The sequence below is a fragment of the Poecilia reticulata genome, linkage group LG12 (genome assembly GCF_000633615.1).
Source record: "Poecilia reticulata strain Guanapo linkage group LG12, Guppy_female_1.0+MT, whole genome shotgun sequence".
Taxonomy (NCBI): domain Eukaryota; kingdom Metazoa; phylum Chordata; class Actinopteri; order Cyprinodontiformes; family Poeciliidae; genus Poecilia; species Poecilia reticulata.
The window spans coordinates 20,950,759-20,969,200 of NC_024342.1; the positions used below are offsets into that span (position 1 = coordinate 20,950,759).

The window sequence follows — 18,442 nt, forward strand, 5'->3', positions numbered from 1 at the left end:
CCTCCACGGCGATGCTCTCCTTCAAAGCATCCTAATGATCTTCATTAGGATGTTATGAATGTTAAGACTAGTTATAACGTAAGTTGTTTCTCCCCCATTAACACATTTAGCAGCACAAACATGAGGTGATTGACAGCACTAAGCCCCGCCTCMTGGCTCTGATTGGTTGTTTTTGGTGCAATAGCAGCACAGGGAGGAGGTGGAGCAAATTCTCACAGATCATTTGTTTCATGACAAATTGTCAAGACAATTAAACATGGTGACAATTTTAACAAATATATAAAAAAAATATCATTATTTATAAAGGTTACGTATTGCAGCTTTAAATCAGACTGAACAGAACTGGTGCCAATCCATCCAGGTAACCATAAACCAACAATCACTTTGCACACAAGCAGTTTGCCGACTGACCCTGAGAGCATTTAGGTTCCTGACTGTCGGGTCTCATAAATCTGTTTTCAGGTCTCTGTGTTGGAGGAATAAAGAAATATGTTTACAGAGACAGTTTTAATCTTCTTAAATCTCCTCCTTCCTGTTCAGAGTTTAGACTGCACCGTTTTCTTCTTCACGGTCGGTGAGAAGTACAGCCCCATCGGCTTCATCCCGGTGCCCGGTCCAGTCAAAGCCCTGGAGTGGTCTCCTCACTTCCACGTAGGTCTCAGCTGCTCCGCTGTTGCAGCTGGACGCTCCTGCTGACGAAAGCTTCTGTTTCAGAGCGAGAACCGGCTGCTCATCCTGTGCCAGACCGGCCACGTCGTGGAGGTTCCCTGCCCCGAGATGGAGGACCACGAGTTGACCAAAACCTTCCAGCTCCAGAACGTGTCCAGGAGTTCCTTCAGGTTCAAGAGCATCAAGTCCAAAATCAAGGTGTGGAAGCCAACAGTTTGCTGCTGCGATCCACCRCAGGGCGGTTCTGATCCGACTCTGTTTTCAGAGAGACGAGGAGATAAGAAGACGGCAGGCGGTGAAGGACAAGAAGAGGAAAGAGCGAGAAGAGAAGATTAAAGCCCTGAAGAAGGCGGGGGTGGCGGTTCCTGATGAAGAGGAGGARGAGGAGGAAGAGGTGGAAGAGCTGCCTCCCATCATCATCCCRAGCCCTCCCAGTCCTCTCTGCTGCGGCTTCTACTCCCAGCCGGGAMAGTTCTGGCTCTCAATGGTACAAACGGATCAAAAACGATTCTAATTATTCTGGATTAAATCAGCAGCAAACCGTCAGTTTTATCTGATGGTTTGCTGCCGTCAGATAAAACTGACGGCAGCAGTTTTATCTGCAGTTCATAAACCAGACTGATCAGCATCAGCGACGGTAAAATGCTAAAACCTCAGGGTGTCTGCACGTCAGKTCTAAAATTTGCATCTAAAATTAAGGCCTTAAAATGTCATAAATTCATTAAAAATGTAAGTTGATAATRAATATATTTAAAATGTTATTGTACAAGGATTATTCAATGTTGTWTTTTGCTCACATGCCTTTTCTGTCAGGAAAATTTAACTCAAGGTGGCATTAAAAAAGTTTTAAAAAGTCTTAGCTTGACTCGCTGAAACCTGAACCATCTGCCTGGTCCTGCAGGGAGGCTTCGACGCAGGTTTCCTGTATCACTGCAAACTGTCAGCGGATCAGGAAGGGGATGCTGCCGCCGCGCAGCGACAGGACGAACCCTTCGCTTTCCTACAAGTCAACGATGCCGACGAGGATCCGATCTGCTCCATGACTTTCAGGTCTCTGGATCAACATTTATTAAAGGGAATGTGGGATGCAAAATTCACATTTTTGCACATTTTTATGCTTCCATTTGGGTTTCTACACSCAGCTGTTTTTTGGTTTTTACATKTTTTAGTGTCTCCTTTTCCTTTCACTATATAATTGTGCAAATTGGAATTATGAAAGTCAATCTGCTTTATGGAAACACGGCAATTCCTAATAAACTCAAGTTTTTTCAATAACACGTTTTGCATTTCACGAAGCTGAATCATGAGTCACATGATCAACAACTAGATGTTTCTACTGGCAGAAAGGATGAAGAAGAYGACAGGAAGTGGAAAGAGGATGATGGCGCTGCGTGTTGACATATTGTCTAAACTCACGTGTGGCTTTAACTGGAAACGCCACAGTTGTGAAATTGTGTGTTTTTGACATTAGCTTCTGCTAGTGTCTTCTTCAGAGGGTTTTGTGTYGTTTCCTTCAGTGGGTTTTGGTGCAGCGCCCCCACAGGCCAGGAGGGGTTTGACTCAGAGCACAGAGAAGGAACCACAGCAGCTGGAGATGGAACAAGTGTTGAAGTTTTGATCTCAAATCGAACTGAGTCTACCGAACTATCAGTTGGAAAAACAGCCGAAGTCAAGTGAAATGTTTCTCAGTTCTGCAGAAGCGTTTTCTTCTGGATTATTTAGAGCTGCAGATGTTTCCAGAACCTCAGCTCTGACAATTAAAAACATGTTTTTGTCCTAAATAAAACATTTTAATACCTTCAGTACACTCCTACAGCCTTCATACAGGATCCACGGTGATGTTTGCCTGCACTGCTCCAGTGTTTATGATGATCTTTCCTCATGTTTACCAGCTCTGAAAGGAAGCTGATGCTCTGCGGCATGGAGTCCGGCACCATCAGGGTCTACTTTCTGCAGCCTGAAGACTACAACCTCACCTCTATGAAGGCTTACTGGGCTCTGAGCGTCCATGACAACCATTTTGGACAGCTGCGACACCTGCGCTGCAGCTTCGACGACCTCTTTGTGYTGACGGCCGGAGAAGACGGGAACATCTTCTCCTTCCGCCTGCTTCCACCCGAAGAGCTGCAGAAAACCCTGAGGAAAATGGCCAAGATTCCTTCACCTCGGGTCGGTTCACGTTCCTTCATGATGTTCTTACAAAGTGAAGCTGAAACCCTGCATTTACTAATACTGTGGTCTCAATCTGATGAATGAACATGTAACCATGAAATAAAGGGCATCACCATGAAAGGTGCTGCTTGTTTTTCTGTAAAATGTAGGCGGGTTTGGAAACCGAGCCGTTTGCTCTGGACATCGAAGACCCAGGAGCTTACAGGTGAGTATAAATTAACTTGTTTATCTTTTTTTTGTTTTTTCTTGGGATGGTTGAGTAGATTATTGTTTTTCTGAATCGTTTTTTAGCTATCAGCTTCCAGTGTTGGGAGCTTTTCACTAAAATGTTAGCTTTGCTATCCATAAACATTAGTTCAGATGATGCTAAAACACAATACCAATATGGTATTTAGTGGAAACTAATGCTGAAGTATTTTACCATCATTCTGATTAGCAGAAGCTAATGCTAAAGTCCTACAGCAACATGATATTTAGTGGAAGCTAATGCTGAAGTGTTTTACCATCATTCTAATTAGCAGAAGCTAATGCTAAAGTCCTACAGCAACATGATATTTAGTGGAAGCTAATGCTGAAGTGTTTTACCATCATTCTAATTAGCAGAAGCTAATGCTAAAGTGCTATAGCAACATGGTATTTAGTGGAAGCTAATGCTGAAGTGTTTTACCATCATTCTAATTAGCAGAAGCTAATGCTAAGGCACTTTACCAATGCAGGATTTAGTGGAAGCTATTTCTAAAGCACAATTCCAGCATTATTTAATAGATTGATGCAGCAACATAGTAATTAGCAGAAGCTAATGCTAAAGTGCTAAAGCAACATGGTATTTAGTGGAAGCTAACATGCTAAATTCAACCATTTTGACACCCACCATGAGTCTGTGACACAACATGTGCTGCAGCATAGCGTATCGCCCTCAACAGGATTAAACGTTATTTTACACCTTCATGTGCAGCTWCTGCTTCAGGAAGTGATCTTTTTAGCAAACCTTTCACTCATGGTTTCAGTTTTATAGTTGCTGAGTTTTGCTAAYGTTTCTKCTGATTTTGCTAACAGGACATTCCCTTATTAAGAAATAATAATTGGCTGTAACATCACACTTACTGTTCCTATTTTATTCCCTCTGAAGTTTAAATATGTAARCTTAATGTTTGTGCGGTGAGTGCTTGAAAAAATGCTTTATTAAGAAAGTGAAATGTGAAATGACCAAATTTATTACAAGTTTTAGTTGAAAGTAAAAGGATACTAATGATGGAGAATAGTAACTGTATGATATTAGCATATTACTGTAACTTTATTGCTCACATATTAACCCTCTAACTATAGAACAGCAGTTGGAGGCGCTGCTGTTTTCTGTGTCGTTTATTTACATTTTCTTGATTTCTGAGTTTTAAACCTTGAAGAAGCTCTGGTAGCTGTTTGTCTCTGAGCCAACCTCCACCTTGACTCCGCCCAGCATCGAGACGGCCAAGCAGAAGACGGAGAAAGACAACCTGCGCCGGGAGGCCGACCAGAAGGAAGCAGAGATGCTGAAACGRCTGCTGGAGCTTCAGAAGAGATTCAAACAGGTCCAGAGCGACAACGAAAGTCTGATCGAGCACATCCARCTGGAGCCACAGGTACTGGAACCAACAGCAGAATTCAGCTGCAGTACCACCCTTTAACACAAAGAGGGCAGCACTGAGACGGCTTCAGGCCAAATATCACAGAACTAAACAAATGTACACAAAAATGTCACAATTATCACAGAAATATAAAGATAGCACCTTTTAAGGACCGATGTAGATTTTATTTTGGGCTTAGTGTGGTGTGCCAGAATACAAATGCACACCACACTTTTCAGATTTGAATTTGTGCCATTTTTATTTGTGAGTTGGGGGGCATTTCCTCTAAAACAGTTCATTCTGACCTTAACAGACTAAAATCTCATTATCTAAAAATAAATTTGTGCAAAATTAAAATTAATCAGCATGTTTTGAATAAGCYGTAGACTTATCCTAATCTGTTCAAGAAAGAATAGTGGGTCAGCTTTAAACCTGTTTCCACGGTGCTGTTATTTATTTACATGAGATTGGCTGGGTTTGTGTTTGTCCAGGAACTGGTGGTGGACCAGCTGTTCTACGAAGAAGCAGAGAAGCAGGAAGGGCTGAGGATAATGGAGGTCCGGAAGCAGATGGCCTGGGAGCAGGAGCGCTGCACCATCGCACTGAAGAAGCTGAAGGATTGGTACGCAAACAGAACCAGCACCAGGCTGCTCGGCCACAAATCATCCGGGAAAAATCACCGGGAAAACAAACAACTTTGGTTTTGTTAAAGAGTCCAGATTGTGTTCACACCAGCTCAGTTCAGTTCGCTTTAATCCGACTCCAGTTCATTTGCCAAGAAAGTCCGGCTCATTTTGTGGGGTGTGATGTCGTAATCATTCTCTGGTCTGGGTTCAGTTGAAGTGAATACTTGGTGTGGTTTAATGTACATGTGAACACCAAGWGGACCGGAGACCRCTCCAAAACCAGGAAGTGGAAACAGAGCAGGGCATTCTGGGTAAATACAACCAAAACATTAACGCTAACCTAGTGGTAGTGGGAGAAATAGCTTGAGAAACAACTGCTAAAATCTGACGCTACTCCCTTTGTTTCCATTTCAAGAAGGAAGTTGCGCTCATTGTTTTTTTCAGAGGTTTTTGTGTCGTTTCCTTCAGTGTTTTTTGGAGCAGCGCCCCCACCGGGCGAGGAGGGGAACAGGTTGCTCAAAGGTTTTGGTTGGTTTGACTCGGTGCAAAGGGAATGTGAACTACAGCAACGGAAAATGTAACATATGTTGCCATCTTAGTCCCCAATCAGTTTGAAARCACATTTAGATCACACATAAAAACTCTTGATGTTTAAAAGTGTGTGTGTTTCAGGTCTGACAGCTTCGCGCAGGTCGAGATCATCACTGTCTCAGCGATACGCAGCAACCACAGAGTCTCCACGTACCCTCTCTCAGGGTTCCCAAAGCCTTTAACTCCAGAAGAACCTCTGGTGGACCGCAGGGCCAGCGTAGCCGTAGAAGGTATCCCGGAACGGAGGAGGCTCAGATCGGAACCGACCAGAGACATCCATCCAACAGAGGGTCGGTATCGTCAGGCTGATGGGTATATCTCCACGTTTCAGCCTGCAGTAACGCTCTCTCTCCCTGTAGAGAAGCCGATACCGCGGCCCTCCATTGCCGTCAAAGCCAAGGTCAAACTGGGAGCCCGGGAGGAGGAGCAGCTCCGAAAGGCTGCAGAGAGAGCAGGGGAAGCTCGAGCCAAAATACAGAGGAGGAAGGAGCAGTGGGCCCTAATGTGAGTCAAAAATCAGGTTTCTSCTTCYGTTTGTTTACTGCAGAGCCGGAAGAAGCAACTTTAAAGGGGGCAGTATTATGTAAAATCCACTTTTTCAGCTTCCCATCATGTCCTAATGTTATTTCCTCTTCAATAACATTTAATTATTTCATGCATTTTGAGAAATCCTTAAGTCTCCATGACAACCGTTCACGTCGTCCCGCCTTCAAGGCTCAGCTCCTCCCCCAGCTCCWTCAGACTAGCCAGCAGCAATTAGCAAACACCTGCTGAGCTCATTATAGGAGCTACTTCTCAGAACAACGGTGGTAGAAACRTTGTTGAAGGGTTAATAGAGGAGCCATGTTGTGATGTCTTCCTGAGGGCGGAGCTTCAGAAAGAGCAGGAGCTTCTTAAAGAGACACAGACCCAATTTCAAGGCATTAAATTACAAAGTAAATTTTTTTTCAGTCATATTTGATATGTACAGCATTATTATAGCAACTGTAGGTAACATTAAATATGCTACGAAATGGCACTTTGTGTCAAATGCTGCCCCTTTGAATCATTGGACTTATATTTGTTTTATTGATAAAAATCTGCTTTTTGGTGTCTCAGTTATGCTGATAAGCCGGAGGAGAACTATATGGACCCAGTGCATGTTCAGGCCATTCAGGAGGAGAAAGCCGACATCAGGGACTTCATCATGGGGAAGAAGCTGAGGGTGAACGCCGAGCAGAAGAAGAAAGAGCTGGTGGCTCTGAACGAAAACGTACAAAAACACTCAAAATTCATCTTTATGCACCGTAACACACATTATGAGCCAAAACACAGTTTCATTTGTGCCAAAAACAGCTTAATCGCCACATTTTACTATTTACTAAACTTAAGTGGTAAAATATGAATCATTCAAAATTTTATACCATTTTTACTWTTATTTTTAATAATTTTATTATTAAACAATAATTTTTAATTACTTAAAATATTAAGTAATTAATTGATTAAATATTAAAAWTTAAAATAATTCAGTTTTATTTTAAATAAAAATATATTAAAATATCATTTCAAAAGCTTGAAAACTTAGAAAAGTGCCTGAATGTGAGAAAAGTTTACAAACCTGTATTTTAGCTTATAAGTTAATTTCTGATTGAAGATGAGCTGCACATTTCTCCAAAATTCACATCTTTTTTTAAAACATATAATGTTGCTTTTATATATGTGTCAAAATAATTTATTCTCTTCTCATTAATCAAAATAAAAAAACATCTAACCCCTTATAATTACTAAATTRYTTTTTTTATGTTTCCTCTGGTATTTTTGAAAAATTGTTTTGCTGAAATTTCCCGAGATCCCAATAAGTTTTTTTACATTAAGGGTTGTTTTTTTTTYTCAATATTTTATTGTTAGATACACGTTTTATTTTTATTCYTAACATTAATTTGAGCTGTTTATTTGATTCCGAGCTTTTATTMCCCAGATCTATGAGACGCAGAATGAGAGGAACGAGCGGATCGTGTCGGTGCGAGACATCAAGGTCCAGCTGGTGTCGTGGCTGGAGGCTCAGGCCCGGCGGCTCCACCACATCCATCCTGCTCTGCCTGCCGACCTGCGCAAGCCGTCTCCCCCCCCCACCTCCATGCTGCCCGAAGAAATGCCGGAGAAGAAGCTGCAGGCCAGCCAGGCCAAGCTGGAGCAATACCACACCCTGAGACAGAAAAGGTACGCAGCAGGGCTGGTTCTAAAGGGGGGACCAGAGGGGACAGTGAAAATAAAAAATATTTATAGGTGACCTATTATGTTTCCTTGAGCAGGTTAGGAGAAGTCTATCGCCTGAACACAACATAGTCATTACATTTTCTGCAAAAAATCATTCTTAGACAATGAGATTTGAGTTGTTTTAGGGCGTTGTGTCACTTTAAATCCAAATAAACTCTATGTTTACAACCACACATGAAAATGGCTGCAAACAGATGCGCAATTATAAAACTGTACATCTTTGAAAAGTAGGAGTGGAGCCTCCTGCACAACCAACAAAAATGCAGCAAGTAGTTTCTGGATGGAAAGTCAACAAAAGAGCACTTGTTTTTTACAGCAGCCATTGTAAAGCATATACAACAGTAAAACCAGCTGACCAAACATGCTGGAACCAAACTTGGGTTGCTAGGTAACGGGATTGGGTCTTAAAATCAAGAGGTTTTTCATAGGGCTCATTTTCCAGACACCAAAAAACATTAAATTATTGCTAGAAAACGGCTGGGTGGGATTTGTTTTTTAAGTGCTTGGATTGTTTTTAGGTTCAGTTGAGACGCATAAAAACATGCAAAATGTGAATCATTCATTTCAGGTTCCCTTTAAAGNCCCAGATCTATGAGACGCAGAATGAGAGGAACGAGCGGATCGTGTCGGTGCGAGACATCAAGGTCCAGCTGGTGTCGTGGCTGGAGGCTCAGGCCCGGCGGCTCCACCACATCCATCCTGCTCTGCCTGCCGACCTGCGCAAGCCGTCTCCCCCCCCCACCTCCATGCTGCCCGAAGAAATGCCGGAGAAGAAGCTGCAGGCCAGCCAGGCCAAGCTGGAGCAATACCACACCCTGAGACAGAAAAGGTACGCAGCAGGGCTGGTTCTAAAGGGGGGACCAGAGGGGACAGTGAAAATAAAAAATATTTATAGGTGACCTATTATGTTTCCTTGAGCAGGTTAGGAGAAGTCTATCGCCTGAACACAACATAGTCATTACATTTTCTGCAAAAAATCATTCTTAGACAATGAGATTTGAGTTGTTTTAGGGCGTTGTGTCACTTTAAATCCAAATAAACTCTATGTTTACAACCACACATGAAAATGGCTGCAAACAGATGCGCAATTATAAAACTGTACATCTTTGAAAAGTAGGAGTGGAGCCTCCTGCACAACCAACAAAAATGCAGCAAGTAGTTTCTGGATGGAAAGTCAACAAAAGAGCACTTGTTTTTTACAGCAGCCATTGTAAAGCATATACAACAGTAAAACCAGCTGACCAAACATGCTGGAACCAAACTTGGGTTGCTAGGTAACGGGATTGGGTCTTAAAATCAAGAGGTTTTTCATAGGGCTCATTTTCCAGACACCAAAAAACATTAAATTATTGCTAGAAAACGGCTGGGTGGGATTTGTTTTTTAAGTGCTTGGATTGTTTTTAGGTTCAGTTGAGACGCATAAAAACATGCAAAATGTGAATCATTCATTTCAGGTTCCCTTTAAAGTCTTTAGCACAAAGTAGGATGTTCATATTTCCAGTCTGAAGAATATAAAATATGGCAACTAAGTAAATTAGTGTCAGTGGTGAGCACTGCTAAAACTTAGAGGTGCCAAAACACAAGTCATAAATATTAGCACTGCTAAAGCTAAAGCTAAAGCTAAAGCGCTACACCAGAGTTCTGCAACCCTTTGAAGCCAAACACACATTTTTGCTCTCAGTCCAGCTAAATAACGACAATTAGCAGAAGCTTTGGGTTTTGTCTTTTTCCTAAATGTGTTTGGTTTTTATTTGTTTTCTCTGCTTATCTTATATTTCTTAGATGAATATCTCTATTTGCTAGTCTGTAATGTTTGTTTTTTATGCACTAATTGATGAACAAAATAAATCAAATATACAATTAAAATGCAGTAATAAATGTGCATCTCCTTCATAAAGCAGATTTATTTCAAACTGAAGGGGAATCCTCCGTTTCTCAGATTATATTTGAAACAATCTTCTCGGTTCATTTATGTTTCTCCTCTCAAACAGAATGAATTCCTTACATCTGGAGGAGGACGACGACTCTGTGGGTTTACTGGAGCAGCTGGAGATAGAAATGAAGCTGGAGGAGGAGAAAGAAAGAGAGAAGGAGGAGCAGGAGTGCTACCTGGCTCCAGCAGAGGCCTCTGATGACGAGGATGAGGAGAGTCGGAGGAAGGAGCAGATCCAGCTGCTGCATGAGCAGGACTGTCTGCTCCACCAGGTCCGTCTTTGGTGCCTCTCCTCTGAGTGGAGGACGCAGCAGGACGTTTGAGTTCTGTGTGTTTCCCTGCAGATGGAGAGCTCCGTCTCCCAGTTCGACAAGAAGCTGCTGCAGCTGCACTTCAACAAGCAGCAGCTGGACAGCCAGCTGAAGCTGGCCGACCTGCGGCTGCTGACCCTGGTGCAGGAGATGCTGCTGCTCAAGCAGTTCGACAAGAGGGAGAGCGTTCTGCTGGACAAGCTGGACGGCCTCATGGTGGAGGAGATGAACATGACGGTGAAGAAAACACACAGCCAGGCTGGTTTAGAAATMATGAAAACTGAAGAAAATCATAACTTAAAACTGTTAATTTATTAAAGCTGCACATCTTAGTCCCATCATTTTGAGTTGTAATGACATTCCACTATAAAACCTAATTATTTTTGTTATTATTATGTTTGTTTTCATTAAATTAACTGAGTTAGTAAGATTAATTTAACAAATATGAATATGTGGCAATTACCTGAAAACCCAAAGTTTATTTTCTTAACTAGAAAAAGAAAAATACTTTATTGAAACTGTTTTTCTGACTCCTGATTTTTATTTGTTTTTCTGCTCAAAAGTCACATTAACTGACATATTTAAACCAAGTTAACTTAATTAACCCATTATCACTAATTCAACCAGAAAATCAAACCAGTAACTGATTAACTAATGACCCAATTAACTCGATCAATAACTAATAAACTCACCTGGTAAATTATTCACACTTAGAAAGTAAGTCATTTATTAGCTCACTCACCAACCTACTAACTTACCCACAAACATCTCAACCAACTAGTTTACAATGATTTCACTCGCTAACTAAATAACTTCTAATTAACTAAAAAACTAACTAACTTAACCCATTAACACTCATCACAACTAATTACTAACCTATAGGCCAAAACGCTCACACAAGTTGAGTTCCTAACTAAGTCATTTTTACATTAACCCAATAAATAACAGCACAGTAATTCACTTACTAAATAATTAAAACCGATTATAACTAACTAACCAACCAACTAAGCAAATAACTAACTAACCAACTAACTAATTGCTTGTACTTACAAATTAGGTCACTATCTAACCAATTCTAATAAATTTGCGCTAACTGCTCCCTCACTCATAACTAACTGCTTTCCTGGCTTTGACACTCTTACTCAATTATTTTACTCAATTATTTTAAGTTAATTTACTCAATATAATAGGTTATATTAACTAACTACCTCGATAACTAACTAACTCACTTATTATTATTTCACTAACTAACCCATTATTCTAATAAACCTCACAGTATAAATGACTAACTCATCGACCAGCTCCACCTACCCTACCATGTTATTTTTCTGTCTATTGAATTAACTCACATTAACTCCTTAAAGCTCTGACTCTCCCTCCAGGTGAGTCGGTTACCTGAAGCAGAGAGATGTTCAGTGTCTGGCTTTGTTTCTGCTCCTCCAGCTGAAGCTGGACGAATACAGCGACGCTCTGGAGATGAAGAGGGAAAACATCGCCMGRCTGCAGGAGAGGGAGAAGGCGCTGGCCGCCACCTTCAAGGCGTCGCTCGGGGAAAACAACCTGTTCCAGGACTACCTCACCAAAGTCTTCAAGAAGAAGGTGAAGCGGGTGAAGAAGAAGGAGACGACCGGAGAGGAAGGTGATGGAAACGGCGAAGCTGCTGGATTCACTTTGGTCAGGCGTCCATCTTAACTCCGGTTTGTCTGCAGGACAAGAGAAAGACAGCGACGAGAGCTCAGAGTCCGAGAGCGAGTCTGACGAAGACTACAGCAGCGAGTCKGAGGAGGAAGGAGCCGCTTTCGACGACACCGTTTGTCCCGCCGGTCAGCAGCAGAACGACCTCTGACCTTTCTCTACTCYGTCCATTTCTCACATCCAATCAGATTTATGATTTTAATTGATTTATTTGTCTTCTGTTCTGAAAAATTAGAAATGACAGAAAATATCTTCAACAAAAGGCTTTTAGTTCAGTCATTCCTTCTGTGACGGAGCTACGAGAATTTCTGTCATTACGAGAATATAGTCATAAAATTAACTGAATTAAGACAAAATCAGAAGAAAGTCTTAAAATGTATTGTGAAAATTCATATTTTGCATGTTTTTTTTTTACTTTCATTTGGGTCATAACTGCTCCTACAAACACACTGATTTGTTTTGGGCAATAAATTAATGTTTTTGTGTGTCTGGAAAACGAGCCGTTTCAAAACCCTCCAGAATGTGACGTCACATTCAGCGGCGCTGCGCCGTTACTCAGCAAACCCAGACATTTCTGACAAAAGAAATCACTAATTTTCAGGTAATCCATGAAATGTTATATAAAAAAAATATCCGAGATAAAAATACTTTGACTTTTGAAACTCTTTTTTTCAACAATTTTCTTRTTTTCTGAGTTTTTTGGCAGGAATTTACCTTTAAATATGTAAAACCTGTCTACAAAAGTCAAAACTTCTCGACTTTTAGTTCTGGTTTTTCTTAAAAATTTCTGAGATCGGTCCAAAGGTTTGAGTTCATTCATGCAGATTTTCCATTTTTGGAGCTCAGAAACTTTCTTGTTTTAGCAGAAATGTCCTCCGTTTTTATTTTTATATCTACAATACTAACTCTCTGTCGTACATATGACTTTTATACAATAAAAAAAAGTTTTGCCCGGCTCTAATACTTAATCGTAGAGTTAAGCTGAATTCAAAGTCCAAATAAACATAAGCTGTCAAACAAGATGGCCGCCCTGAGCGCGTTGACATCACCATGAACCCAAGGAGTCAGTCGGTGGAAAATAAATCCAGATTTTCCAAACCTCAGCTCCTCAAACCTTTTGTTTTCCGCCCTGACCTGTCGTGTCCCTGTGCGCCTCAGGCTGCGAACAGGAGGTGTTTGAAAGCACGCTGGAGCTGCGGGAGCATCGGCTGGACGTGGAGGACCTGCTGACGGAGGAGAAGAGGGTCATCGAGTCTCTGAGGAAGGAGAACGACCTGGTCATGAAGAAGGTCAGCGCTGGCTGCCTTCAGTTCTGCTGCGTCTCTGCGACGCTCTGCTCACCRTCTTGGTGTTTCTGTCGGGTTTGGGTTTCTGTACCTGCAGACCAAAGTGGTGAAGAACAGCCGGAAGGCGCTGGAGGACGACATGGAGCTCATCAACAAGGAGAAGCAGATGAAAATGAACGAACTGGACGTGGTGGTTCCTCTCCGGCTGCATCAGGTGCAGAAAAGCTTCATTCATCAGGAAAACATGACATCATGACAGTTTAATTAAGAAACACTGTTTTATAAATCTCTATTTGAAAAATGTGTTATGAAACCAAGTAATGTTTCTTCTTCCTCTTCATATTTAAACACTGATGTGACAAAATGTGGAAAGATAAAATCATCCAATTCAAGAGAAAACATTTTATTTTTAAAAAATACAGTAGAATAAATAATTTTTATTATTTAACAATGGAAGCAAAACAGCAATAAAATATAAATAGATTCAGGCTGGGACAAATTCATTTTGATTAATTAATTACAAAGATTTTAATGTGTTAAATTTTTTWAAACTCTTTTAATGGCTTTTTTCACATACCAAAGTTTCAATCTTTATCTGATTTTTCTGGTACGCTGATAAATCTGACGCACAAAAACATCCGCTGACAACAGCGATGGATGATGGAGCCGCTTCTCTTGGCCATGTTGGTGTAGAGCTTTAGCATTAGCTTCAGCTAACTAGCATGTTGTTGTAGCGCTTCATCTTTAGCAAAGCTAACGATTAAGTTTAGTGCTTTAAGGACATTTCTTTAGTTATCTGTGACCATTTCTAAATCTTTTTCTTTGTCCATTTTCTCTATTTTATTTCTGTACTTGTTTCTAATTTTCCTAACCAGATAGCGTATCTCATCAACAACTCGATGCCCTCTGACCTGAGCGAGGCGCTGATGCTGTACCACACCGAGCTGCACAAGCTGCAGCAGCGCTTCCACCAGCTGGAGGCGGAGAAGGTGGAGCAGAGGAACCTGCACCGTGTGGCTCGYCAGCAGAGGAACAAGCTGATCAATGAGGACAGGGACAAGAACGGCAAGATCCAAGGTGAAMTATTAGCGCTCAGGAAGCAGAAACATGTTTACTGTCGGTCTGAACGGCGTGTCGATGCAGAGCTGGAGAGGGATTTCGACCAGCTGCAGATGACGAAGTTCGGCCGGCTGGTGGATCTGGAGGCTCTGCAGATGATGACGGGCAGCAGGAAGCTGGAGGAGCTGAAGCAGGAGAAGCTGCACATAGAATCAATTCAAGCCAAGGAGGTGCAAGAATGGGAGGCAAGTTCTCCAGAAATAAAAACTTMTCTTCGTCATTTAGGAACTGAAACTGCTAAAACAAGCTCTGCTAATGTTTGCTGTAAAATCCAGGAAAAGATGGAGGAGAGGCTGGAGGCTTTAACGGCAGAGATGAAGAACAACAACGAGAGTCTCTACAACATGACGAGTCTGTGGGAGCAGAAGAAAGGGCTGGAGCCCAAACTCAACGCCAGGCAGAAGAAAATAGTCAGTTTCTCACACAGATTACTTTAGCCGGGTTTCCAGAAACGATTTTTAATCCACATTCGGTAACAGTCGATGAAAAAGGCAAAATTCTAAATCATTTCCTCCATCTAGCAAAACAGTTTCCACCCTATCTTGACATGGTTTTTGGCTAACGGGGTGATGAACACACGAGGTGAATAATGTCTGACGTAGCACCTTACCAGAGGCACAAAACTATGAAAAATTTCACAGACACTCAAGATTTACATTACAATAGGATGGAAACGTAGCTACTGTGGGCAAGTGGAAGGTAACACCTGATTGTATTAGCTGTGTTTCTCTCTTCACAGGTTTTTCTTCTGTGTATTTTGAAGTTTTGCATTAGAAAAGGTTGATTCAAACTTAAAAAGAATCAAAATAACTTCTTTAGTTTTTACCTTCACTTGATGTAGATTTTGGCTTTTCTATAAAATAACTTCTGACATAACGGGTCTGCACCTTACCAGAGGCTTGAAACTGAAAAAATGTCCAAACCTCCAGCTGGGAGAGGAGGACACGTTTGCCAAACAAGATGGCCGCCACAGGCGTGCCACCATCACTCTGAAGTATGAAAACTCAAAGAGTGCATTGGTGAAAAAATAACCAGATTCTCCTTAAATTGAATCTTCAAAGACAAAACATTTAATTATTTGATAAATTGATAATGTGCGACCAAAATTAAAATTTAATGTTTTGATTTGGGTTTTTCTTGANTATTAGCGCTCAGGAAGCAGAAACATGTTTACTGTCGGTCTGAACGGCGTGTCGATGCAGAGCTGGAGAGGGATTTCGACCAGCTGCAGATGACGAAGTTCGGCCGGCTGGTGGATCTGGAGGCTCTGCAGATGATGACGGGCAGCAGGAAGCTGGAGGAGCTGAAGCAGGAGAAGCTGCACATAGAATCAATTCAAGCCAAGGAGGTGCAAGAATGGGAGGCAAGTTCTCCAGAAATAAAAACTTMTCTTCGTCATTTAGGAACTGAAACTGCTAAAACAAGCTCTGCTAATGTTTGCTGTAAAATCCAGGAAAAGATGGAGGAGAGGCTGGAGGCTTTAACGGCAGAGATGAAGAACAACAACGAGAGTCTCTACAACATGACGAGTCTGTGGGAGCAGAAGAAAGGGCTGGAGCCCAAACTCAACGCCAGGCAGAAGAAAATAGTCAGTTTCTCACACAGATTACTTTAGCCGGGTTTCCAGAAACGATTTTTAATCCACATTCGGTAACAGTCGATGAAAAAGGCAAAATTCTAAATCATTTCCTCCATCTAGCAAAACAGTTTCCACCCTATCTTGACATGGTTTTTGGCTAACGGGGTGATGAACACACGAGGTGAATAATGTCTGACGTAGCACCTTACCAGAGGCACAAAACTATGAAAAATTTCACAGACACTCAAGATTTACATTACAATAGGATGGAAACGTAGCTACTGTGGGCAAGTGGAAGGTAACACCTGATTGTATTAGCTGTGTTTCTCTCTTCACAGGTTTTTCTTCTGTGTATTTTGAAGTTTTGCATTAGAAAAGGTTGATTCAAACTTAAAAAGAATCAAAATAACTTCTTTAGTTTTTACCTTCACTTGATGTAGATTTTGGCTTTTCTATAAAATAACTTCTGACATAACGGGTCTGCACCTTACCAGAGGCTTGAAACTGAAAAAATGTCCAAACCTCCAGCTGGGAGAGGAGGACACGTTTGCCAAACAAGATGGCCGCCACAGGCGTGCCACCATCACTCTGAAGTATGAAAACTCAAAGAGTGCATTGGTGAAAAAATAACCAGATTCTCCTTAAATTGAATCTTCAAAGACAAAACATTTAATTATTTGATAAATTGATAATGTGCGACCAAAATTAAAATTTAATGTTTTGATTTGGGTTTTTCTTGASCTTTTAGMCWAACAGTAGGTTTCAGATCCAGCCAGGAAGKTGCTGGATCGGTTCCCAACATCCGGTYTGTGTTYCTGCAGGGCAGACAGCAGTTCCAGGACCACCGGAGACGGATGGACCAGGACGCCATCCAGCAGTGCAAGGAGCTGCTAGTGAAGCAGACGCAGCTGGCTGACGCTCTGTGGAACGACATCACCATCCTGTCCAGCAGAGGGGGAAACGTGTTGCCCGACAGCTGCCTCCAGCTGCCTCCCACCTCCATGCTGCCCACGCCCATCGCTGACCACCAGACAGAAATAAATAAAAATACACCAACAGAGGGCGCTGGTCTGCCGTAACCAGCAAGATGAAGCTCCAAAACAGCTGGTGCTGCGTTGTTTTCTGTCTCAATTAGAGGGATTATATACGAAAGAAGATTAGGGCCAATGTTTTAAAAAAATTAAGAATTTTCAATTTAATCTCAAAATTCTGACTTTTGATGTCAAAGTTTAAAGTCAGAATTGTTTTTTTTTTTTTCCAGTGGCACTAATCCTCTTCCGTAGATACATGAACAAAATGAGACACATTTAACTTTTYTTGGGATTTAATGTGGGTTTTTTTCCCCACAAAAACTGCTAGTAAATAGTTATAAGTTATAAACATTAAAGGGTTCCCACAATTCAAGTCTTCCAGCTTCTATTTCTGTCTCAATTAGAGATCCAACCAGTTTTGGTCCATGTTCATATCGTACGTGAAGTTTAATGCTGGTTAGTAATGGAAAATACACCGTTTATTCTCCAAGGTAATTATAATTAGTTTGCTGTGACTGTAATAACTTGCTGTCATGAGGTGAAGAACCTCTGAGCTTCTTCACCCCTACRTACCTTATCGGTCTCTCAGGTCACAGATCAGCTGCTCTTGGAGGTACCGAGATCCAGAAGGAAGCTCAGAGTGGACAGGGCTTCTCTGTCATGGGCCCTAAATTATGGAACGACTTGCCTTTGCAGGTCAGAGAGGCCCCTTCACTGTCCACTTTTAAAGCTCGTCTTAAAACCCATCTATTTTACTTGGCTTTTAACTCCAGCAGGAYCTAGTTTTAAATTGTATGTTTGTTTTTAAACTGTAAGAGTTATATTTTTTTTATTGTTATGTTGTGTTTTAATGTAMAGCACTTTGTATCGGCTGTGGTTGTTTTAAGGTGCTTTATAAATAAAATTAGATTGGACTGGATTGGATTTTTATTTTGAGCACTTTCTCAGTGAAATTTGAAGGGATTTTGTCAAACCTGAGGAACTCCAATCCATTTTCCACATTGTTGMGGTTCATTTTTGTTGCTGGGAACACAGCGACTCCTGTTTGACCCAAATCAACCGTACTCAGACTGTTTGGAGATGTTAGTGTGTCGGTGCATCYTCAAAAAGTCAAATTCACATTAAAAAAGTAAATTAGCCTTAAATACATTGTTCTTCCGGGGTTTTTCTGTCAGGAAAAMGTTTGAGTCATGCGCAGACATCTTCGTTCTGACTGGTAGAGGATACTGCTAACTAGTTGCTAATATATCCTTGCTAGGTAGTTGGTGTGTCTTCCATCTGTCATTGATGATGGACTCAACATCACCAACACACATCAATCAATCAAGTTTTATTTGTATAGCACATTTCAGCAGCAGGGCATTTCAAAGTGCTTTATACAATTAAAATAAAAACAAATGACATTGAATAAACAGTGAGAAAGAGATTTTGAAAAAGATTAAAAAAGATAAAAACATTGAAACCCGCACCCCTTTTAGGAATTGAGTTAAACGCTGTTTAACTGGGATTCTAACCCTCTGGGACTTTAGTCAAAAACACAGTTTGACAAGGACTCCAACCTCTAGGTTTT

The 18,442-nt window shown here is 41.3% G+C and overlaps 1 protein-coding gene across 1 annotated transcript in view; it reads left to right on the forward strand.

Annotated features, from left to right (window-relative positions):
- cfap44 (cilia and flagella associated protein 44) overlaps nucleotides 1-16,940 on the forward strand; it is a 26,065-nt gene extending 9,125 nt beyond the window's left edge. Inside the window, exons 14-35 of the mRNA XM_008424558.2 lie at nucleotides 541-651; nucleotides 715-867; nucleotides 935-1,156; nucleotides 1,571-1,719; nucleotides 2,562-2,838; nucleotides 2,991-3,046; nucleotides 4,298-4,460; nucleotides 4,937-5,067; nucleotides 5,744-5,952; nucleotides 6,022-6,166; nucleotides 6,761-6,914; nucleotides 7,620-7,861; nucleotides 9,910-10,123; nucleotides 10,196-10,399; nucleotides 11,606-11,801; nucleotides 11,872-11,985; nucleotides 13,016-13,146; nucleotides 13,241-13,357; nucleotides 14,019-14,220; nucleotides 14,287-14,447; nucleotides 14,538-14,672; nucleotides 16,663-16,940. Coding sequence (XP_008422780.2) covers nucleotides 541-651; nucleotides 715-867; nucleotides 935-1,156; nucleotides 1,571-1,719; nucleotides 2,562-2,838; nucleotides 2,991-3,046; nucleotides 4,298-4,460; nucleotides 4,937-5,067; nucleotides 5,744-5,952; nucleotides 6,022-6,166; nucleotides 6,761-6,914; nucleotides 7,620-7,861; nucleotides 9,910-10,123; nucleotides 10,196-10,399; nucleotides 11,606-11,801; nucleotides 11,872-11,985; nucleotides 13,016-13,146; nucleotides 13,241-13,357; nucleotides 14,019-14,220; nucleotides 14,287-14,447; nucleotides 14,538-14,672; nucleotides 16,663-16,920 — 3,744 coding nt within the window. The 3' untranslated portion in view covers nucleotides 16,921-16,940. The remainder of the gene's footprint in view (nucleotides 1-540; nucleotides 652-714; nucleotides 868-934; nucleotides 1,157-1,570; nucleotides 1,720-2,561; nucleotides 2,839-2,990; nucleotides 3,047-4,297; nucleotides 4,461-4,936; nucleotides 5,068-5,743; nucleotides 5,953-6,021; nucleotides 6,167-6,760; nucleotides 6,915-7,619; nucleotides 7,862-9,909; nucleotides 10,124-10,195; nucleotides 10,400-11,605; nucleotides 11,802-11,871; nucleotides 11,986-13,015; nucleotides 13,147-13,240; nucleotides 13,358-14,018; nucleotides 14,221-14,286; nucleotides 14,448-14,537; nucleotides 14,673-16,662) is intronic.
- The last annotated feature ends 1,502 nt before the right edge of the window (nucleotides 16,941-18,442 follow it).